Raw genomic sequence first — 23,736 nt, forward strand, 5'->3', positions numbered from 1 at the left:
AACATACTTGTATGAAGATGGCGTCACGTGTCCAATTTTGAAGTGAACGCTGATTGGTGGTACGTCAGCTACGCGGCACCATTTGAAAATAATTGGCGCAGTGGCTTTTTCTTCATTGCTTTGTCACATTACGATGCCTAGATCTAGCTAACTTGCTGTGTCGTTTAGGTTTTGGAATTTAAAGGAGCAACACAATCGGTATATTCCTTAAACGACTTTGTTTCCCACGGCAAGTTAAACAGTAAGTCTTTGCAAGCAAGGCCCAGTGTTATTCGTTCGACAGAAAACTTCCTGTACTAGCCGATGGTAGCTAACGTTAGCGGTAGAACTAGCCAGTCTGCGCAGGAGGCGGTTTGCCTCTTTAATTTCTCCAAACAAGCTTTGAAGGTTAGCTTAGCAAGTTAGCTTACTTTTGAAGTCGGTAACGTAAATAGGTTTAGAATTATCAGCCACAGGCCTATACATTCTGACCTATATAGTTTTGCATAAGATAAATACGTTAGCTAGTATTTTAGTTCATATCGTTTACCTTGCAAGCACACACTAGCGGGTTTGTTGATGTTATCAACGCCAGCCTTGTTATCATATCTAACTTAGCACTAACGTTAGCTGCTACATGGCGTTATTTTTTGTGAGAGGAGGATGTTATAAACAACATTAGCCCGATAGTTCTTGTTAAACGCTAGGGCTTAGTTATAATGAGCAAGTTTTGGCAATCAAATGTTTGAATTATTTCTCCGTGTTAAGGAAATGGCCCACCGTGTTGCGGCGGGTGAATCCGCCGCTGGGCCGAAACGGACCTCACGGGTGCGTGTGGCCGTTCGGCTGCGACCTTACATGGACAAGCAAGACGAGAAGGGTGAGGGCCCTTGTGTGCGGGCTTTAGATTCCCGCAGACTAGAGATCATCAACTGGAGGAATGCCACCGAGACGCTGCAGTATGAGTAAGTGGCTTGCCCTCTTTAACCTTCTATTTGCCAATGTGAAAAGAGTGATACAACCTACTATTTCAATCGTCTGTGTGTGATTGTATGTGTGTGTGTGTTTGTGGGGTTTTGTTCAACAGCAGATCCTGGTCTCTGTGTGAGAGGCCTGTATTTGGTAGCTAGTGCTGATAACATTTCTCTCCTGCAACAATCATAGTGGTTCTTACCATGCCATGCGGGACTTTACCAGGGACAGCACACTGTTTACTACTTGCAAATAGTGACCATTTAGACTATTACAGCTCCCCTGTGGGGTGGGGGTGGTTTGTCATCAAGTGTTTGAGATCAATTCTCCGAATTATACACAAATAAGAAAGGCCAGTTACCTTAACTAACAGTGTTTGCTGTTTTGCGGTTGTGTTTGAAATGCCTGAAGGCCACTTTGAATCAGGCCTGATTGCTCTGTTCCATCAGGTTTGACGTGTTCCATGGCGAGCAGACCACTCAGAAGGAGGTGTTTGTGGAGTCGGTGAAGCCCGTCCTACCACACATCTTCAACGGACAGAATGCCAGTGTGTTTGCTTACGGACCCACAGGAGCAGGTACTGTACCACTGCAGCCCAATGCTCCTGTGCCGTTTCCTCTCCTCCACCCCTCTTCATCCCTCGGTTTCCTCTCCTCCACCCCTCATCATCCCTCAGCTCCTGTGCTGTTTCCTCTCCTCTACCCCTCATCATCCCTCTGCTCCTGTGCCGTTTCCTCTCCTCTACCCCTCATCATCCCTCTGTTTCCTCTCCTCCACCCCTCATCATCCCTCTGTTTCCTCTCCTCCACCCCTCATCATCCCTCTGCTCCTGTGCCGTTTCCTCTCCTCCACCCCTCTTCATCCCTCGGTTTCCTCTCCTCCACCCCTCATCATCCCTCAGCTCCTGTGCTGTTTCCTCTCCTCCACCCCTCATCCCTCTGTTTCCTCTCCTCCACCCCTCATCATCCCTCTGCTCCTCTGCTGTTTCCTCTCCTCCACCCCTCTGTTTCCTCTCCTCCACCCCTCTGTTTGTTCTCCTCCACCCCTCATCATCTCTCTTTACCCCATCTCTCTGAACACCCACCATAAACATGATCTGCAGAGAATTGATTTAGAACGGTCTGTGTCTTCAGATTGTTTTTTTTGTTTTTTTCACCTCTGCAATATGTCAGCATCTTAGCAGATCCTGGTCTCTGAGTGGTAGGCCTGGATTTGGTAGCTGGTGCTGATGGCATTTCTCTCCTGCAACAATCCTGCTGGCTGTTCCTGTGCCATCTGGGACCTCACCAGGGAGAGCACACTCATGCTCGCTTCACATCCCCTCTCATCTCCTCACCAGGGAGAGCACACTCATGCTCGCTTCACATCCCTCTCATCTCCTCTTATCCCCCTCTCATCTCCTCTCTTCCCCCTCTCACCTCACACCTCTCAACTCTTCTGTTTCTCACTATCTGTTTGTGTGCGCTCTCCTGGATTTAGGCCTGTGTTGTGTTTAGGGCTGTCACTTTACGTTCGAAAATCGACTGCACAATCGATTGGACCAACCAGCACAAGTTTCGAAAACTAAAATAGGGAATCGATTTTAACTAAATATGTACACTATTAATTTTAAACGAATTAAACAAATGAAAAAGATAGATGTAACAAAACTCACAAACAAGCAGAAAAATAACAAAGAATTCCTAAGTGCAGTAAGCTAAAAAGAAAATTCCCACCAATTTTACGCACCGGAAACGGCTGTTTCAATCGGCTGCTTTGCTGCTGGTGTTTTGCCAAAAAATTGAGGACAACACGATCAACCTGTGCGACATGAGAGATACAAGTGATGGGCCCTAACAACTTGAGGAGTTCGATATGGAAGCAGTTCGGGGTTTGGGTATATCAAACTATGGAGAAGGACAAAGCAGTATGCAAACTGTGCAGTCGTGAGTTCTACGTAGGCGAAATTTCTAATTGTAAACGCAGCCACGTTGAAGCCTGCAGTAATGTTTTTCACTGATGTTATGGCAGTCCACTCTGCTTATTGTTTTTCGAGAATGTTGCACTACTGTTTGTCATTGTGCACGAAACTTCACGCCATTGTGCGTCTTCAAGCGCCCCCTTTACGTTCGTCCTAATGCCTGTTAGTTGTTCGTGGATTGGCCTATATTTGGCGTTGAAAATTGAAACGTCTTTAGACGTGAAAAATCGATTTTACAATCGATTCAATGAACAATTATGTCTCAAGAATCGAACAGGATTTTTTCACAAAAGTGACAGCCCTAGTTGTGTTGTTGTGTTGCAGTGTCTCCCATACATTGACTTATTTGTGGCGGCCCACCACAATATCAACATTGACCACCACACAATGCTTTTCCTGGTTGTACTAAATTGTGCTTAAATCTGGTTAGAATCATAACCGCGCTGCACTAATTTGTTAAACTGTTGCATTCGAGTTAATTCTGCAAACCTATCACCACAAATAGAATTCAATTCTGTGGGAAACGTGTTGTGTTGTGTTCTCCAGTCTGCTCCTCCTTTTCCTCTGTGTTCTATCTGCCTCTGTCATCAACCTGTCTGGTGTTCCTCTCTCTCTCCCTCTCTCACATACATTCATTCATTCATTCATTCATTCATTCATTCGTTCATTCATTCGCTCTGTAACTGTCCTCTGGCCGGTCCCATGCAGGTAAGACCCACACCATGCTGGGCAGTCAGGATCAGCCAGGTGTCATCCCCAGGGCAGTGCGTGAGGTCTTCCACCTGGTCAGGGCCCAAGAAGCCAAGCAGGATGGCTGGGAGTACGCCATCACCATGTCCTATCTGGAGATTTACAATGAAAAGGTGTGTGTGTGTGTCTGTGTGTGTACACCATTAGTGTGGAGCGGAGAAAAGGGAGAAGTATGCTTGCCTGCACAGTTGCACACATCTGTACCTATTTTATTTTTTTGTACCTGTACCTTTTTTTGCCTTTCAATTCACTACCTGACAGCATGTTGGCAGATCCTGGCCTCTGATCTGTGATCTGTGACTAGGTATTTTGAACAGCATCATACGTATTGCTTGGCCAGAGTCTTTTTCTAGCCTGCAGCCCTGTGGTGTGCTCATGGTTTGCGGACTTGTTGTCTGTGTGTTGTGCTCTCTCAGGTTCTGGACCTGCTGAGTCCGAGCACTCAGGACCTGCCCATCAGGGAGGATAAGGACCACAACATCCTGATTCCTGGCCTCACCAACACACCCCTCACGTCCTTCTCCGACTTCGACACGCACTTCATCCCCGCCAGCCTGAACCGCACCACGGCCTCCACCAAACTCAACCAGCGCTCCAGCCGCAGCCATGCCATCCTGCTCATCAAGGTCTCTCACACACACACACACACACACACACACACACACACAGCCATGCTATCCTCCTCAAGGACACACACACACACACACACACACACACACCCACCATCCTCCTCATCAAGGTCACACACACACACACAGCCATGCTATCCTCCTCAAGGACACACACACACACACACACACAACCATGCTATCCTCCTCATCAAGGTCACACACACAAACATAGTCTCACTGACTTACACTTCATCCTGGCCAGTCTGAACCACACACACACACACACACACTCTCTCTCATGTTGTATGTGTTTTTCCGTTTGTCTCTCCCCGTTGCTTTATATAGAGAACAGCTATGTTCTGCTTATTCACTACATGGTGCTTTATATAGAGAACAGTTATGTTCTGCTTATTCACTACATGGTGCTTTATATAGAGAACAGTTATGTTCTGCTTATTCACTACATGGTGCTTTATATAGAGAACAGTTATGTTCTGCTTATTCACTACATGGTGCTTTATATAGAGAACAGTTATGTTCTGCTTATTCACCATGCAGTGCACTATGTAGTGGCTACTTTTCTGTCTCTCTGGCCCTTTCCAAAGCTCACCCTCTACACACACACACACACACACACTCTGCCATTTAGTATTAGTGTGCCTGCAGTCCGCTAAGCTGCACTGTGCTGCTGAGGTGTCATAGCGTAGCATGCTAGCTGTCAGTGGAGGGATTTCACTGAGCCCAGTGCTGCCAGACAGACACACACACGCAGAGCTTAAGAGCAAATGCGGCCGAGTGAAAGGCCTCCAATTAACGCTGGCTCTCCTGCCTGCTTTGGAAATGGGCGGCTGAATAGGGGTGTGAGACGCCTGCGCTGTGACTAAAGGTCCTGGGTCTCTGCAGCAAGTGCTGTCTTCCTGCATGGCTAAGCCAGTGGCCCTGGATATGGCATTTACAAATCGCCTTCTACATTGGCTTAGCAGATGCTTTTGATCCAAAATGTCTGTGTAGGGTTCCTGGGGGGGGGGGGTGTACTGTGTGGATACCCACAAATGTTTGGCTTCCATGAAACCATACTCATAATATTGTCTTCACAGCAGTCAGATCGGAAATAAGTCACAGTTCCCCTCCCCCTTAGCCCAGGTGGTCTGTCCCAACATTTGTCTGTGGGCCTCCCCTATCTATATTAGTATAGTAGTATGACCAGTTTTATTTATTTACCTTTACCCCCCCAGGTGGTGCGTACCCGCCGCGGGCCTCCGCACCGGCAGCAGACAGGTAAGCTGTACCTGGTGGACCTGGCGGGTTCCGAGGACAACCGGCGCACGGGCAACCAGGGCATCCGTCTGAAGGAGAGCGGCGCCATCAACCTGTCGCTGTTCACCCTCAGCAAGGTGGTGGACGCGCTGAACGGGCCGGCGGGCACGCGGGTGCCCTACCGCGACAGCAAGCTCACGCGGCTGCTGCAGGACTCGCTGGGCGGCTCCGCCCACTCCGTCATGGTCACCAACGTGGCGCCCGAGTACAGGTTCTACTTCGACACCTTCACCGCCCTCAACTTTGCCGCCAAGTCCAAGCAGATCGTCAACCGGCCGTTCGTCCGTGAGACGCTCCTGCAGCCTACCATAGGTGAGGTGTGCGTGTGTGTGTGTGTGTGTGTGTGTGTGTGTGTGTGTGTGTGTGTGTGTGTGTGTGTGTGTGTGTGTGTGTGTGTGTGTGTGTGTGTGTGTCATCTCTCCATTTAGTTCTGAGCTAGTCTGCCCAGGGCGTCAGGATTCGGTGGGTTAGCTTCAGCCAATTAGCATGGCATTTGGCTGCCGACATTCTGTTAAACTTGGCGTTCCGTGGTGGCCACATCCGGCGCTGGTTTTGTTAGATGACCGACCGCTCGTGCACGAGTTTGGTGTTGATGATCATGCTCTAAAACATCCTCCATTGCAAAGTTTTTAATAGATATTTAATTGGCACCTGCAGATCATGCTCTAAAACATCCTCCATTGCAAAGTTTTTTAATAGATATTTAAAGGAAAATTCCGGTATTTAGTCAGAAAAGTCGAGACAGGACCAATCGTCAAAATTTCGGTGTCCACCACTCTAGTTCATCCCAAACAAACCAGAAAAGGGACTCAAAGTGCTAAATATTGGAATTTTCCTTTGTCACCTGCAGATCATGCTCTAAAACTTCCTCCATTGCAAAATGTTTTAATAGATATTTAAGCTTAATTGTCAGATCATGCCCTAAAACATCCTTCATTGTAAAGTTTTTAATAGATATTTAATTGTCGACCAGAACCATTTTAAGAATGTATGTAGCCATACATATGTAACGTAAACTTGATATTGGTAATTGTAGTTGGGTTAAATTTTAGCCTTTGGCTCCGAATCCCTTTCACATTAAATTTTTTTAAACGACAACGGAAGCGGAGCACATACACGCATCTGCTCGCACGCATAGACGGTAAAAGAGAAAAAAAAGCTTGCTCGTCTGGTGTAGCCAATGAAAGCACATCTTTGCAAAAGTTCTGTGGCCATTCTGTGTTCGTCCCATACGGTTCGTGCATGATTGTTTTTCAGTCCTTGAACAATAAATTGCTCTAGCTCACGGGCCTTTTCTCCTCCATACTGGTGTAGCGATAGTGCTGACTATTTCGTGGCATGCATGCCATGCAATAGGACTGCATTACCTGGTGGAAAAGAAAACTAACTTTTTTTGTCAGATCATGGAGAGATTTCAGATGTGCTATATAACTATAAAAGGCGTCTTCATAAGTTAGGGTGGTGTTGGTGATTGATATTGAAATGTTAAAACCGAATTGTCCACTGAAATCAGAACTTAAACATTCTCTGAATTCTTAATGGTGGGTAATGCAAAAAATGTTAACCTAAATTAATTTTTACTACTACTACTAATAATAATTGCACCAACATTTTGTTTAACAAAAAATTAGATTTGATTCCCCATGCAAACTTTGAAATAAATAAACTGAACAAACATGTTGGTAGTGTTGCATATTGATTTTGAAGAATCAGATGAAATACAGTTGCTTAATAACAGTTGCTTAAAGGCTTATAGGCCTACATATTATTGATAATTTAAATGTAAAAATCACATAGGCCTATTATTTAGTAGGATGGCCCTCGCCAAAAGGGGGTGTTTTGTTTCAAATGAGTAGCCCACCATATGATTTCGGGTCCTTCAGGTAGTCCTCATTCCCAAAAAGCTTGAAGACGCCTGGCTTAGTAATATCAGGCCTTGTGGTAAATAAAAGAAAAAAGTAAATGTCATTACTAATATTTGCATTATGCGCGGGTTGGCAAGGTAACCGAGTATGACGATACATTTTAGCCGATGTGTAGCAATGACCTAAATTCTATTATTAGCCTGCTCACTGTCGTGCTATGAAGACTATTTTAAAACGCCAGTTTGAATCTGTAGTCCATGACCATAAAGCGTCGGGATGGGTCTCCTCATGATTTAAGACTAGATAAATGTCTGACTAGTAGTTTGCTTTCCTGCAACATCGACATGATTAGGCTATGCATTTGATTTAAATGCTAATGCTGCCATTCGAGTCAGTAGCCAAATATCCAACAACCCCGTCTGTCCCCTTTACTTTAAATAGATAGAGATAGTGTCAACGGAATGTAGATAGTGTCAACGGAATAGGAAAGTCACATTATAGGACTTTGAGACACGGGGCAAACTTCTACACCACCATCCCAAAATGTCATCCCAACCAATTAAATACATTTGCGTGAGGGTAGGGGAACAACTTTTCCTCTGAGGGAATATCCAATCGGCATCAATGAAATACCGTTGTACCTTATATTGTCTCTGTCTGTAACGTGGAACCTAATTGGCTAATTCTATCTGGTGCCGGAAATGAGCGCCCATGAAACGCTATTTTCATAAAGATGGCTGCGGTCAATTACAAACATCTTTGGCTGAAGTAGCTAGCCTAGCATTGGCAATTAAAATGAATGGGGGCAGGACTTGGTCACTATGTCCTGTTATATATATATTTCATATGGGTATGCCCCATGATTTCGTATTTTGCAACCTTCATTGTGAAGTGTCTGTGGAGGGAGTGTTAACACTGAATGAAGCAGAGCTGCTACATCCGTTAGCCATCGAATTGCCCTTACTGTTGCCAGCAAGCTTCATATTCAGATTTATTTGTGGGAGTGTTTAAGATGTGATGCGGTGGGGTGTGTGTGTGTGTTTGTCCCAGATCTGGAGAAGCTGTAGAAGGCTGCCGCTTCAGTAGTTGGTTGTGTGTGTTGAAACGCTTTGCTCTGCTTGTGTCCTGCTGCTAACTGGGTTTGTATGGTTAACTGTGTGTGTGGCAGCTGTAAGTAAGAGGCCGAGAGAGCAGGGGGGCAGCAGCAGCTCCAGTGAGCCCCAGAACAAGCGCCCCCGAGAGGGGAAGGAGAGCAAGACTGAGCCGGACAGAGCACCGAACGCCACTGCCCAGCCACCAAGGTCAGTCACACACACACACACACACACACACACACACACACTATTCAGTGCCCAGACACTGAGGACGAACACACACACACACTCACTCACTTTCACTACCCTTGCCCAGACACTGAGGTCAGTCACACACACACACATACACACACTATTCAGTGCCCAGAGACTGAGGACGGACACCACACACACACACACACACACACACACACACACACACACACACACACACACACTCACTTTCACTACCCTTGCCCAGACACTGAGGTCAGTCACACACACACACTATTCAGTGCCCAGACACTGAGGACGGACACACACACACACTCACTTTCACTGCCCTTGCCCAGACACTGAGGTCAGTCTCACACACACACACACACACACACACACACACACACACACACACACACTATTCCGTGCCCAGAGACTGAGGACGGACACCACACACACACACACACACAGACTCACTTTCACTACCCTTGCCCAGACACTGAGGTCAGACACACACACACACACACACACACACACACACACACACACACACACACGTGCACCACCAGCTCCCAGCTATGTGGGACAGAGTCTGCTCCTTCTCTTACTCCCTGTGGCTCTCCTGTCTATCTGTTTCTCTCTTTCGCTCTCTTGCTCTCTCTTTCGCTCTCTCGCTCTCCTCTTGTTTCTGACTTCTCTCTCTGTCTCTCTCACTCTCTCTCTCGCTCTCTCTCCCCTCTTGTGTCTGTCCTCTCTCTCTCTCTCTCTCTCTCTCTCTCTCTCTCTCTCTCTCTCAATGCTGTATGTCCTCTCTCTCTCTCTCAATGCTGTATATGTCCTCTCTCTCTCTCTCAATGCTGTATATGTCCTCTCTCTCTCTCTCTCTCTCTCTCTCAATGCTGTATATGTCCTCTCTCTCTCTCTCTCTCTCAATGCTGTGTATGTCCTCTCTCTCTCTCTCTCTCTCTCTCTCTCTCTCAATGCTGTATATGTCCTCTCTCTCTCTCTCTCAATGCTGTATATGTCCTCTCTCTCTCTCTCTCTCTCTCAATGCTGTATATGTCCTCTCTCTCTCTCTCTCTCTCTCTCTCTCTCTCTCTCAATGCTGTATATGTCCTCTCTCTCTCTCTCTCTCTCTCTCAATGCTGTATATGTCCTCTCTCTCTCTCTCTCAATGCTGTATATGTCCTCGCTCTCTCTCTCTCAATGCTGTATATGTCCTCTCTCTCTCTCTCTCAATGCTGTATATGTCCTCTCTCTCTCTCTCTCTCTCAATGCTGTATATGTCCTCTCTCTCTCTCTCTCTCTCTCTCTCTCTCAATGCTGTATATGTCCTCTCATCTCTCTCTCTCTCTCTTTCCTCTTGTGTCTGTCTTCTCTCTGTCTGTCCTTCCTTCTTTCTCTCTCCTTGAACACCCAGCATGCTGTGACAGTTGTTGTTTGTTTGTTTCGGGTTGTCATGGTGCCATTTCTCCCTCTTTTGATCTTCTCTTCACCAAGCTACACACACACACACTTTACCAAACTACACACACGCACCCACTTTACCAAGCTACACACACCCTTTACCAAGCTTGGTAAAGGGTGTTTAGCTTGTCTCGGACTATAACTGTGAGAGAGAAACTGCAGTCAAATGCTTAAGCTCACACAACTGCAGCATTGCTGGAACACGCGTGCGCGCACTGTCTGACGTGTGTGTGTGTGTGTGTGTGTGTGTGTGTGTGTGTGTGTGTGTGTGTGTGTGTGTGTGTGTGTGTGTGTGTGTGTGTGTGTGTGTGTGTGTGTGTGTGTGTGTGTGTGTGTGTGTGTGTGTGTGTGTGTGTGTGTGTGTGTGTGTGTGTGTGTGTGTGTTTCAGCCCTCCTGATGGCTCTGTGCTTGACCGGCTGCTGGCCCTGGAGAAGATGCTTATGGGCACGCCAGAGAAGCAGCGTCTACACCTCCTCAAGACCGTCGCCCAGTCCCGCAGAGAGATCGAGGTACACACACCCTGCACACACACACCCTGCGCACAGTCGCCCAGTCTCGCAGAGAGATCGAGGTACACACACCCCGCACACACACACACCCTGCCCAGTCTCGCAGAGAGATCGAGGTACACACACCCCGCACACACACCCTGCACACACACACACCCCGCCCAGTCTCGCAGAGAGATCGAGGTACACACACCCCGCACACACACACACACCCTGCACAGTCGCCCAGTCTCGCAGAGAGATCGAGGTACACACACCTCGCACAGTCGCCCAGCTGGCCTGGTTTTACTGAACGTGTGTGTGTTGCTTATTGAGTGATGCACTGGTCCATAAGTGTGTGTGTGTGTGTGTGTGTGTGTGTGTGTGTGTGTGCAGGAGCTGAAGGCCAAACAGAAGGAGTTGGAGAGTAAAGCTGCCAGGGCGGAGAAGAGCGACGGCTGTGGTCCGAGTGACCAGAAGGGGAACCGGGGCAGCGGCGGTCTCCGTGACGACTCGCTCTTCAAGACCAACGTGCCCCCCCTGCACAGAAAACCCTCATGTGCCAGGCCCAAGAGGCAGCAAGCAGTGGTCCCGCCTCTACAGGGTACTACACACACACACACACAAACACACCCACCCTCATGCGCCAGGCCCAAGAGGCAGCAAGCAGTGGTCCCGCCTCTACAGGGTACTACACACACACACACACACACACCCACCCTCATGCGCCAGGCCCAAGAGGCAGCAAGCAGTGGTCCCGCCTCTACAGGGTACTACACACACACACACACCCTCATGTGCCAGGCCCAAGAGGCAGCAAGCAGTGGTCCCGCCTCTACAGGGTACTACACACACACACACACACACCCTCATGCGCCAGGCCCAAGAGGCAGCAAGCAGTGGTCCCGCCTCTACAGGGTACTACACACACACACACACACACACACCCACCCTCATGCGCCAGGCCCAAGAGGCAGCAAGCAGTGGTCCCGCCTCTACAGGGTACTACACACACACACACACACACACACACACACACACACACCCTCATGTGCCAGGCCCAAGAGGCAGCAAGCAGTGGTCCCGCCTCTACAGGGTACTACACACACACACACACACACACCCTCATGCGCCAGGCCCAAGAGGCAGCAAGCAGTGGTCCCGCCTCTACAGGGTACTACACACACACACACACACCCTCATGCGCCAGGCCCAAGAGGCAGCAAGCAGTGGTCCCGCCTCTACAGGGTACTACACACACACACACACACACACCCTCATGTGCCAGGCCCAAGAGGCAGCAAGCAGTGGTCCCGCCTCTACAGGGTACTACACACACACACACACACCCTCATGTGCCAGGCCCAAGAGGCAGCAAGCAGTGGTCCCGCCTCTACAGGGTACTACACACACACACACACACACCCTCATGCGCCAGGCCCAAGAGGCAGCAAGCATTGGTCCGTCCTCTACAAGGTACCACACACACACTAGTAGAGCAGTCTGTACCGTGGCTATATCCATATCAAGTGACTTCAATAGGGGTGTCAATTCTCCAAATCCTCGATTCGATTGAATTTTTGTTTTTAAAGTCAGGATTCTATGTCTGTTTTGTTTGTTTATTTAAAGTCAGGATTCTATGTCTGTTTTGTTTGTTTATTTAAAGTCAGGATTCTATGTCTTTTTTTTTTTTTTTTTTATATTTACCGCTATTATTTTGAAACCGTTCCTACCGTGAGCTATTAAACAGAATAGACATAAACATAGATGTGGACATGGTGAAATTAAATAACACACAATCATATTACTGTTAGTGCATTTTATGCCATAAAGTGATTTTGGATTCTATCTAGAACTGTACTTGCAAAGTTAGTGTTAACTGCAAAGTTAGTGTTAACTGACAAATGAAATTAAAATATTTTCACACCAGAGATATCAGAGAACCAGGAGGGGTTTCGAGTTTTTTTTTTTCGAGTTCTTTCCCTCTTGGCGTGCATGCTGGACGTGATATTGGCGGTGTGGTGTTGCATCGTCCATTCTACCTTGATTGATGTCGTTTCTATCGATGTTCGTGACACCCTTAGACTTCACGCACACTACACACTCACAGGCACTTACAGCATGCACAGGTCTCTCACACGCACGCACACCCACCCACCCTCTTTCGCTCTTTGTCTTTGTCAGGGATTTTTCTGATGAATATTTCAGCGTGGAGGGTCAGTGTCTTCCTGCTCTCCGTCTCTCTCTTGGCCGACGTGAACACAGTACTGCAGCGTCTCATTTCAAACGAGAACTGACCACCTCACAGCATCTTAGCAGATCCTGTACTGCAGCGTCTCATTTCAAACGAGAACTGACCACCTCACAGCATCTTAGCAGATCCTGTACTGCAGCGTCTCATTTCAAACGAGAACTGACCACTTCACAGCATCTTAGCAGATCCTGTACTGCAGCGTCTCATTTCAAACGAGAACTGACCACCTCACAGCATCTTAGCAGATCCTGCTCTCTGAGTGGTAGGCCTGGATTTGGTAGCTGGTGCTGATGGCATTTTTCTCCTGCAACAATCCTACTGGCTCTTCCCGTGTCATGTGGGACTTGACCAGGGAGAGCACATGCAGGTGCACACACACACACACACACACACTCCCGTGGGACACGTCTGCCGTGCCCTTGCACCCACCAGAGAGCAGATTCAATGTCCGAATGGGACGTGCCTCCATAGCACTGTCCCAATAGTGAGCGGTACTCTCCAGTGCTTTTCATCCGTGTATTTCACCTCTGTGATGTATGAATGCGTAAGGTGAACCGGTTTAACACACAGGATATTGTCCTGCACCTAATGCTGACTGTACAGTGTTTCCCACAGAATTGAATTCTATTTGTGGTGGTAGGCATATATCAGTTTTATACCGTTAGCATCTCTCCTACAAGCTAACGGTCTAATCTGATTCAATGAGCTGAGAAAAGTGTTACTGTCAGACTCCGAGAACGGCTGGATGAACTGGGGAAAGGTAATACTCAATTGTGTATTTCCCCAAATGGTGGAATATCCCTTTAAGCACAATTTAGTACAACCTGGAAAATTATTGTGTGGTGGTCAATGTTGATATTGTGATGGGCTGCCACAAATAAGTCAATGTATGGGAAACACTGCAGTATTAAATACATCCGCTCCTGTCCTGTATTAAATTGTGGGGCAGCCGTGGCCTACTGGTTAGTGCTTCGGACTTGTAACCGGAGGGTTGCCGGTTCGATCCCCGACCAGTAGGCACGGCTGAAGTACGCTTGAGCAAGGCACCTAACCCCTCACTGCTCCCCGAGCGCCGCTGTTGATGCAGGCAGCTCACTGCGCCGGGATTAGTGTGTGCTTCACCTCACTGTGTGCTGAGTGTGTTTCACTAATTCACGGATTGGGATAAATAGAGAGAGAGAGAGAGAGAGAGAGAGACCGAGACCAAATTTTCCTTACGGGATCAAAAGAGTGTATATATACATACTATACTTATGACCATACTGCAGATTTGTATTGGTGTAGGAGTGGCACACATGGCTGTGGCCATTAGGCCTCCTGAGGACATGAGCAACTGAAATGGACTCTGTCCTCTAAAGGGGTTAAATGCAAAAGGAGCCTGATGCTTTGTGTGTGTGTGTGTGTGTGTCTCATTTAGTTTGCAGCAGTGTGTGTGGTCTATGTTTGGAGCTGTGTGTGTGTGTGTGTGTGTGTGTGTGTGTGTGTGTGTTTGCAGTCGTTTGTGTGTGCGTTAGTTCTTTACTGTAGCAGATTAAAGTCCATTATGCCCACTTAGTGTTTCACTGTCCATGAATCAGCTCTTTGCTTCAGAGCACTAGCTTAGGAATGAGTAGGCATGGTCACAGGAGACCACACACACACACACACACACACACAGTGTCCACGCCACCGTAGCCAGGCTGTGCAGAGGTGGCCCCTGAGCTTCAGGAAAAGCTATAAATAATTCAGTACTTGTATTTATGAATTCCTTCTCCCTCCCTTTCTCTCTGTCTATACACACACACACACACACACACACACACACACACTCTGTCTCTCAGTGTCACAGGTGCAGATCCAACAGTGTGCAGTGGTGTGTAAACCATCCCTCTCTCTCGACAAGAAGAAGAAGCACAGTGAGGTCAGTGCGCACTCCACTCTGTGTGTGTGCGTGTGTGTGTGTGTGCGCGCGTTCCCTCCCAGGGTGTAAGTCAGGGCTGTTGGAGCGGTGTTTGATGCTTGCCTGTGCCACGTTAACTAAGTGCAGCTTCTCTGATGCTCCTGAGCCCTTGGTGCTGTCTGTCTGTCTGCTAATATACAGAAGCTGCATGTGGCTCACATGTCACCAAATCAACGTTACATTTAAGCTGCTTGTGCTCCAGAAAGTCTAGTGTTCAGTAAACCAGAAGTTCCGAGCGTAGGTGCCTTCATCCCTGCGTCCTGTCCTGTCCTCTCCGAGCGTAGAAGCCTTCATCCATGCGTCCTGTCCTCTCCGAGCGTAGAAGCCTTCATCCATGCGTCCTGTCCTGTCCTGTCCTCTCCGAGCGTAGAAGCCTTAATCCATGCGTCCTGTCCTGTCCTCTCCGAGCGTAGAACCTTCATCCATGCATCCTGTCCTGTCCTCTCCGAGCGTAGAAGCCTTCATCCATGCGTCCTGTCCTGTCCTGTCCTCTCCGAGCGTAGAACCTTCATCCATGCATCCTGTCCTGTCCTCTCCGAGCGTAGAAGCCTTCATCCATGCGTCCTGTCCTGTCCTGTCCTCTCCGAGCGTAGAACCTTCATCCATGCATCCTGTCCTGTCCTCTCCGAGCGTAGAAGCCTTCATCCATGCGTCCTGTCCTGTCCTGTCCTCTCCGAGCGTAGAAGCCTTCATCCATGCGTCCTGTCCTCTCCGAGCGTAGAAGCCTTCATCCATGCGTCCTGTCCTGTCCTGTCCTCTCCGAGCGTAGAAGCCTTAATCCATGCGTCCTGTCCTGTCCTCTCCGAGCGTAGAAGCCTTCATCCATGCGTCCTGTCCGGTCCTCTCCGAGCGTAGAAGCCTTCATCCATGCGTCCTGTCCTGTCCACGCCCACTCTTATCTGCAGGAAAAAGGGCACATTTTTTGATCCAAACCAACTTTTCAGGTTCCAAACAGATTTATTTTTGGTCAAATGCTAAAGGCCTAACTGTCTCCTATCAGACCTTGCATCAGAGCTGAAGTGCCTGTCTCTTTGTGCGTCCTACCCCACCTCCCTCCTCTGTCCTACCTCACCCCTCTCCTCTGTCCTACCCCACCTCCTCTCCTCTGTCCACCTCTTCTCCTCTCTCCTCATCCTACCCCACCTCCTCTCCTCTGTCCTACCCCACCCCCTCTCCTTTGTCCTACCCCACCCCCTCTCCTCTGTCCTACCCCACCTCCTCTCCTCTGTCCTACCCCACCCCCTGTCCTACCCCACCCCCTCTCCTCTGTCCTACCCCACCTCCTCTCCTCTGTCCTACCCCACCCCCTCTCCTCTGTCCTACCCCACCTCCTCTCCTCTGTCCACCTCCTCTCCTCGTCCTACCCCACCTCCTCTCCTCTGTCCTACCCCACCCCCTCTCCTCTGTCCTACCCCACCTCCTCTCCTCGTCCTACCCCACCTCCTCTCCTCTGTCCTACCCCACCTCCTCTCCTCTGTCCTACCCCACCTCTTTCCTCTGTCCTACCCCACCTCCTCTCCTCTCTGACCCGGCCCTTGCTGCCTCCTCAGGTCTCGGAGGGGAAGGAGAACGTGGGCGTGGACGTGTCGTGCGGTGACGGGGCGGCGGACTGGGAGTCGCGCCTGGACGCGTCTCTGCTGGAGCAGTCCCGCCAGAAGATCTTGGCCACGCTCAACAGCGGCTCCCTGCGCGAACTCAAGGGGCTGCAGCTCATCGGGGACAAGAAGGCCAAGCTCATCCTGGGCTGGAGGGAGATCAACGGCCCCTTCGCCCAGGTGAGACCGTGGCTCGTGCCCATGGGCACCCGCGTTAGGTTCTGACCTGTGGTGATTTAATTTGTCTGATTCCAATGGTCTTATTTACTGAGCTACATAAAGGACACACACCACACAACCCACATGTAGATGAGTAGCCTGCCACCCTGGTCAGACAGAGTGGTCTCACAGGGTTAAACACCACCATGTTAAACACCTCCTTATACCATTATTTATACCGTTATACACACCTCCTTATACCGTTATTCCACATTTATACCGTTATAAACACCTTCTTATACTGTTATTCCACTGCTTGGTTGAATTTCCCATTGTCCTACGTAATTTAGAACGACCATTAACCGTATGTTATTTGCACACCTATAAAGAAGATCAATTTTTTTGGCCGTATCACACTTGTATATTAATTTGCCAAACTCGTTGTGAAGTCTAAATGAACTGTCACGTTGCCGAGCTGTAAATTGCAGACGTTCAGAACATAGCAACATTGTAGCATATGATGGAGGTGGCTTTTAGCTAGATGGATGACAGCAGGCTAAGTAAAAGCGATGTTTCAAAGCTAAAGTTCATCAGAATCTTGGGATACGCCCACTTGACAACGGGAGAGATAGAACTAACGACTGGCCTTTGGCCGTAGCAACCATCCAATTAGAACCAGTAACGGCAGTTTGTCCTGCAAGTTGAGAAATTAGTTGATATGTGTTGGAAGAAAGTACTACAAACAAGACAAGTTTTAGCGATGTTAATGCACTCCGCTTCGCGTCGGGGCCGTTTTACAACCTCGACCGTGCATTAACTTCTGTGAACAGACAACTATGTTATCCATTATCCCTTACTTAAATACCACTTTACACCATGTTAAACACCACTTTACACCATGTTAAACACCACCTTACACAATGTTAAACACCACCTTACACAATGTTAAACACCACCTTACACAATGTTAAACACCACCTAACACAATGTTAAACACCACCTAACGCCATGTTAAACACCACCTAACGCCATGTTAAACACCACCTAACGCCATGTTAAACACGCCTTTCTCTCCTGCAATCTCTCCCTCTCAGGTGGAAGACCTGAAAAAGATTGAGGGCATCACCGCCAAAAGGTTTTCCTCATTTTTCACGGTGAGTCTGAGCGAGGCTTGCCGATGAATAGGCCTACTGGCATTTGGGTACATATAAGTGCCTCAGCATAGCACTGATGTTAATCCGTAAGGCACACCATAGGCCTCACTACTCTCCTGATCGGCTGTGAATCTGGTGATTAACTCCTTTTAAAGCTGTGCTGCTTCAACTGTCAGTAGACAGCATTTGCAAGAAAGTCTAAACAAAGCACCACTAGCCTAACCTACTGTCTTCAGCGTCAGTGGCACTTAGGGAAGAGCACCACTAGCCTAACCTACTGTCTTTAGCGTCAATGGCACCACTAGCCTAACCTACTGTCTTTAGCGTCAATGGCACCACTAGCCTAACCTACTGTCTTTAGCGTCAATAGTACCACTAGCCTAACCTACTGTCTTTAGCGTCAATAGTACCACTAGCCTAACCTACTGTCTTTAGAACCAATGGCACTCATAGGGAAGACCAGTAGGGGCTGTGTCTCTGGTTACAGGGTTGCTCTGCTCTGTTAATGCGTTTGTGTTTCTGTCTCAACAGGCCAATATTCTCAGCTCCATTGGGAAATGATGACTTCTGCAGAAAATGTGTGTGTGCATGTCTGAGTAAAGGTGTGTGATGTCTGAGGGAAGGTGTGTGTGAATGCCAGCGGGAAGTTTGTGTGTGTGTGTGTCTGTGAGTGAAGGTGTATGTGAATGCGTGTGTGAATGCCTGCTTGACTCTCCTGTTGCCCAACTTTTTTTAAAACCTTTTAATTTTATTTTATCCTTGTACATTATGAATAACTGTTTTTATTAAAACTTGGCCTATGCCCTGAAGCACCTGTTTGCCTTGACTCCCCGCATTGTGTATTGTGTTCTGACTTCTATTTCTGTGACTGAGCAGGTAAAACATTACCAGAACTGCAACATTAAATCATTGTTTAGCCAACACTAAACACAATGTTGTAAAATAAAATCCATGAACCAGCTTTGCTTATTGCTCATGTGGATTCTTCTGTTAGTTAATAGATAATACTAGTAGATAATGCATTACAAATCAAAATGGTGAAATACTGAATTGTACGTGTTACAATGCGTCTCCAGTGTAAATAGCAAGCAGGGCAGCGGTCAACCTTATTTATACAGTCTATGCTTTAAAGTGCTGTTTTTGTAAGGACCTCATTATCTCGACAGGGGGCGCTGTTCCATTGCTGATTAAATGCCTTCGCACGCACGCACTGGAGCGCTAACGAGCTTTTGGCCCAAATTCCTGCACTGCGCCGAGTTTAATGTACACGGACACAGATATCGGGTCTGGCGTTTCATTACCCCACCTGGCCGGTCGGAGGAAGCAGAACTCCCACTGACCCATTTTTAGAATTAATTTAATTATTTAGAATTTATATCACCATTTTACCACCTTACAAGCGTTTGCCACGGTCTCTTTCGCTGTGTGTATATCGCCTAATGGGTGCTTGTGTCATTTCTGCACGACTTACGCCCGTCAGTGATAATCTATTAATTTGATTCAAGTGCCTTTTGCCCTCTTCGCCTCTAGCTCCGAATCAAGCATTAATTATCAGTAGCCTAGCTCTGTTGTCGCCTCATGTGTTGTTGTGGTCGTTGACGGGACGCACGCGTTTGTCCTCTCACTGCGCGTATTTGGGTCTAGGCTATTCGTTTCACGCATTGGACACCCACCCCCCACGATTTCCCATCTCTCTCGCTTCCATCCTATTACACCCTCCGCCCCCAGCGAGACACTTTGGGATGGAGAGTGCATGAGAGAGAGCCAGAGCGCGGCAGCCGATACTCGGGATCTCATCCTGCCTCTCTTTCTCCTGACCGAACAAAGGACCTGCACGCGATTTTTTAGGCGCACGTACAATTTCCATTTTTGAAGCTGTTTCTTCAGAGAAGGTAGGTAGCAGTAGCAGCAGGATATGCTTGCAGGATTGCGTATGTATTCAGGCGAAATTGTTTTTATGCAAATAAAATGCACCTGTGAATCAGTCTCAACTCGAGCATCCCGTCTGTTGACGGCTGAAGGTAAATTAATTAATTGTCATCTCGAATGGCAATCCGGAAGACCCGCTGCGCTGACAGCCTTGTATGCATTGGAATTCCTTTAACCTTATTTGGGACAGGCAAGGTGTGTTTATGCGTGCGACCAGTCATGGAACCTAACCTGTGAGCGTGCCTTGTTATGGGTCGAGGTATTAGGCTACCTGAGTTCTTCAACAAACCATCGTAGAGGCAACGTTTTAATACAACATTTCTGTTTTCTTGAAATAGGTTTAATAGCAGAACCCTATTTGGATGTTGACATTTTTCATGTTTTAACCCTTTCATCTTGTATTTCCTGTTCACCCTTTAGCCTCTCTTTCTCTTTGTCCATATGTCTGTTCTTCCCTGTGGCTTTGCCCTTCTGTTCAGCACCCATCTCAGAGTAGTTGCCGCCAATGTGTGTTATTTTCAGCCATATGCTTGTGTGTAGAGCGGGTGAGCGAGCTGAGGGGCTTTGTGTGTGTGATTCATTAGCATAAGGCTGCTCGCTGGGATCGAAGTGGGGGGAGTTGGGGGAGCGTGCAAAGCCATGGCCTCCTCAATACGGCTACTTTGAAATGGAAATCCGTGCTGGTCCATAGCGAGGTCATCCTTCTGCACTTTAATTTCATATACCTCATTCACGCACACACACACCTCTACCTCAAAGAGATGGGTTCATCATCCGGCTTTCTGTGCCCCCCTCGTGTCTCCCAGATCCAGCGACCCAATCTCCCACTCTCCTCATCAGTGTCACACTCCCCTGATGAAAGCCAGGTGGGATTTATGAAGGTGGCTGAAGAGGAGACTGTGTGTGTGTGTGAGAGAGAAAGATGAATATCTGTTTACCAGACCAGGCGCGTGTGAGCATGACACTCTGGAAAATTATACCCAAACTCCATCCCCCCATAAACCCATTTTTAATCGGATGAACGTATTGATTTGTGCCCTACGTTAAAAAAAAACCCCTCTTCTTCTGCAATGACACTTTAGAATACTGAGCAGCCCTGCCGGAGTCTCTGGGAGAGAGAGGAAGCCTGTCTGGTGGTCACCTAGCACACTGGAGCCACGGAGACAACCACTGAGCCCAGCACGCTCTCCATGGATATGGACCAGCATCCCCCTGCCAGCGCTGGGGAGATCCCCGTCGCCGTGACGACGCAGCCTCCACCCTCGGAGACGGACTCGTTCCCATGCCTACGGCCGCTGTCGCTCCCCCAGCAGCACGTGTCCTCGGAGGTGGTGGTGGTGGTCAAAGACAAGGCGGAGAACGGTAAAGAACCCCCCCCCCCCCACGGTTCTCTCTGAGTTCTGATGTCCCTCTCACATGACACGAGTATAGCTCCTCCGTGTACTAGCAGTTCTAACTGCAGACTTTTTTTTTTTTTTTTTTCCTCCTTTAGGTGGGACAGGAGGACTGAAGAAGAAGAGGAGTGAGTCTCTGAAATGTAAGTGAGCCTCTCTGAGCCTGTCTGAGCCTCTGTCTCTGAGTCAGTCACGAACGGCTGAGTGAATGAGTGAGGGGGACACGAGAGAGAGTCAAGTGAGAGGGTGAACGAGTGCAGAGAACTGCTGAGTGAATGAGTGCAGTGAGAGGGTGAATGAGTGCAGAGAACTTTCAAGTCAGGTGAGAGGATGAACGAGGGCTGTAAGTCTCGGGCAGGTCGAGTAAAGAGTGCTGGACGTCTCCTGCACGCACGCTAAAAGATGAGGCAGCAAGAGAGGGAGAGTGAATGAGGGAGTGTGTGTGTGTGTGTGAGAAACATACAGTAAGAGCAGGAGGGGGGAGGGGAAGTGAGGGAATGAGTGGGTGTGTGGAGAAAGAGTGGAGGATAAATGCAGAAAGAGTGAATGAGTGAGTGATGGAGAGAATTACGGAGTGGAAGAAAGTGAGTGAGTGAATGAGTGAGTGGAAGAAAGCAGTAAGAGAGAGTGTATTGTGTTTGGCAGTCAAACGGGGCCGTTAATCTCCGATGTAATCCTAGTTATGTATGTCACAACACAGAATGGGTTTCACTGAGGGGGGGCTGAGAATGAGCTGTGTGTGTGTGTGTGTGTGTGTGTGAGTGAGAGGGATTGGGGGGGCTGGAAATGAGCTGAGTGGATATTGGGGAGGGGGGGGGGGGGTGCCTTCGCTCCGGCTTTGCGTCCGTTAGCCAATGACAGCACTGCCATCACGGCCCTGCTCTTTGAGCCACCGACGCTCAAGTCAAGTAAAGCAGCTGACTGCTGACTGCCCTCTGAAGGAAGCGCAGGATTAGCAGAAGAGGAGGAGAGGGAAGGATGGAGTGAGGGAGGGATGGAGGAGAGTTTGAAGGCTGGTCAGCAGCACCACAGGCAGACAGACAGACAGCAGCAAACTCATCAGGCTAATTAGCCCGTGCACGGCCCCCCCTCCCCTGATGCCCCCCCCCCATCAGGGCCCAGGGAGAGGACTGCAGCGCACGCACGCACGCACGCACGCACGCACGCTTCCATTAGTTAATTACTTGGTTTATTTATTCATTATTGGGAAACGCAAATGAGGGGGGGGGGGGTGGGGGTACCTCTCTGTCTGTCTGTCTGTGTGTGTGTGTGTGTGTGTGTGTGTGTGTGTGTGTGTGTGTGTGTGTGTGTGTGTGTGTGTGTGTGTGTCTGTGTGTGTGAGTGTGTGTGTGTCTGTGTGTGTCTGTGTGTGTCTGTCTGTCTGTCTGTCTGTCTGTCTCTGTGTGTCTGTGTGTGTGTGTCATTGCTTGTTTAGTCTGGAAGCGTATTCCTGTGTCCTGCTGGGAGGGCTGTTCTAGAGTGTGTGTGTGTGTGTGTGTGTGTGTGTGTGTGTGTGTGTGTGTGTGTGTGTGTGTGTGTGTGTGTCGCCCGATCTCACCTTGTTACACTGCCCCAGTTTTTGGTGCCCTTCGCCGCTCGCTCAAGATCACGCGGCCATTTCAGCCCAGGGCGCTCTGGAGGCCCGTGAGGGAGAGCGAGAGCCCGAGAGCTGCCCCGCCCGGCCGCCCGTCTTTAATTGTGCTAGCCGAGCACTTCCTGTCCGAGCACTTCCTGTCCGAGCGTGTCAGCTGGGGGGGTGATGGGAGGGGATGTGGCGTGTGCTGATCGCCGGGGATGATGGGAAGTGGGAGACGCCACCACGTCCAGGCTTCGCTCCCATGCCACACGGCTCTAATGAGCGGCCGCACTGGCAGCGCCAGAGGAGACGCGGGCAACTGTCACACACCATCTGTGTGTGTGTGTGTGTGTGTGTGTGTGTGTGTGTGTGTGTGTGTGTGTGAGTGTGTGATGTCACAAATCCATCTCTTTGTGTGTCTGTTAATGTTTGTGTCAGGGTGCTGATTTAAATACCCTACTTTTGTTCATCCGTGCATCTGGTAAATAGGCGCGTGTCTCTGTGTGTGTGTGCGCGTGTGTATGTGCTCGTGTGTGACATGAGTTGATTTTTTCTCTTTCAAGTTTGTCCTCTTAATGCTATTTTAGAAGGGATTTATTTAGGCATATCCATTGTTTGCCTGAGAGCTGGGTTGGGAGCTGTGTGTGTGTGTGTGTGTGTGCGTGTGCGTGCGTGTGCGTGTGTGTGTGTGTGTGTGTGTGTGTGTGTGTGTGTGTGTGTGTGTGTGTGTGTGTGTGTGTGTGTGTGTGTGTGTGTGTGTGTGTGTGTGTGTGTGTGTGTGTGTGTGTGTGTGTGTGTGTGTGTGTGTGTGTGCGTGTGCGTGGGGCCTTGGCTCTTATTTAAGTCTAATCAGTTAAAAGCAGAGGTGCAGAAGTGGCCAGTCACATTAAACACAAGTCTGCCCACAGCTCTGCAGCCCTGCATTTTAAACACCATGTAAATATCACTTTATTCTTCCATTTAGCCCTGCTCTCCGTCTCTGCTAAACTCTCTCTCTCTCTCTCCCCTCCCTCATCCATCTCTCTCTCTCTCTCTCA

At 48.8% G+C, this 23,736-nt stretch overlaps 1 protein-coding gene across 1 annotated transcript; it reads left to right on the forward strand.

Moving 5' to 3' along the window:
* The first annotated feature begins 76 nt into the window (after positions 1-76).
* Positions 77-18,761, forward strand: kif22 (kinesin family member 22). The gene is made up of 13 exons (XM_076264798.1): positions 77-241; positions 748-944; positions 1,401-1,528; positions 3,620-3,774; positions 4,078-4,287; positions 5,508-5,901; positions 8,623-8,755; positions 10,600-10,720; positions 11,096-11,303; positions 14,774-14,853; positions 16,443-16,667; positions 17,741-17,800; positions 18,332-18,761. Exons 2-13 carry the CDS (start codon positions 751-753, stop codon positions 18,359-18,361), a joined length of 1,938 nt encoding a protein of 645 aa, XP_076120913.1. The 5' UTR covers positions 77-241; positions 748-750; the 3' UTR covers positions 18,362-18,761.
* Positions 18,762-23,736: the final 4,975 nt, after the last annotated feature.

Source organism: Alosa pseudoharengus, unplaced genomic scaffold, assembly GCF_046254945.1.
Source record: "Alosa pseudoharengus isolate Yale_2024_CS ecotype anadromous, Long Island Sound unplaced genomic scaffold, YU_APseudo_1.1 YU_APseudo_1.1_scf_4, whole genome shotgun sequence".
NCBI lineage: Eukaryota > Metazoa > Chordata > Actinopteri > Clupeiformes > Clupeidae > Alosa > Alosa pseudoharengus.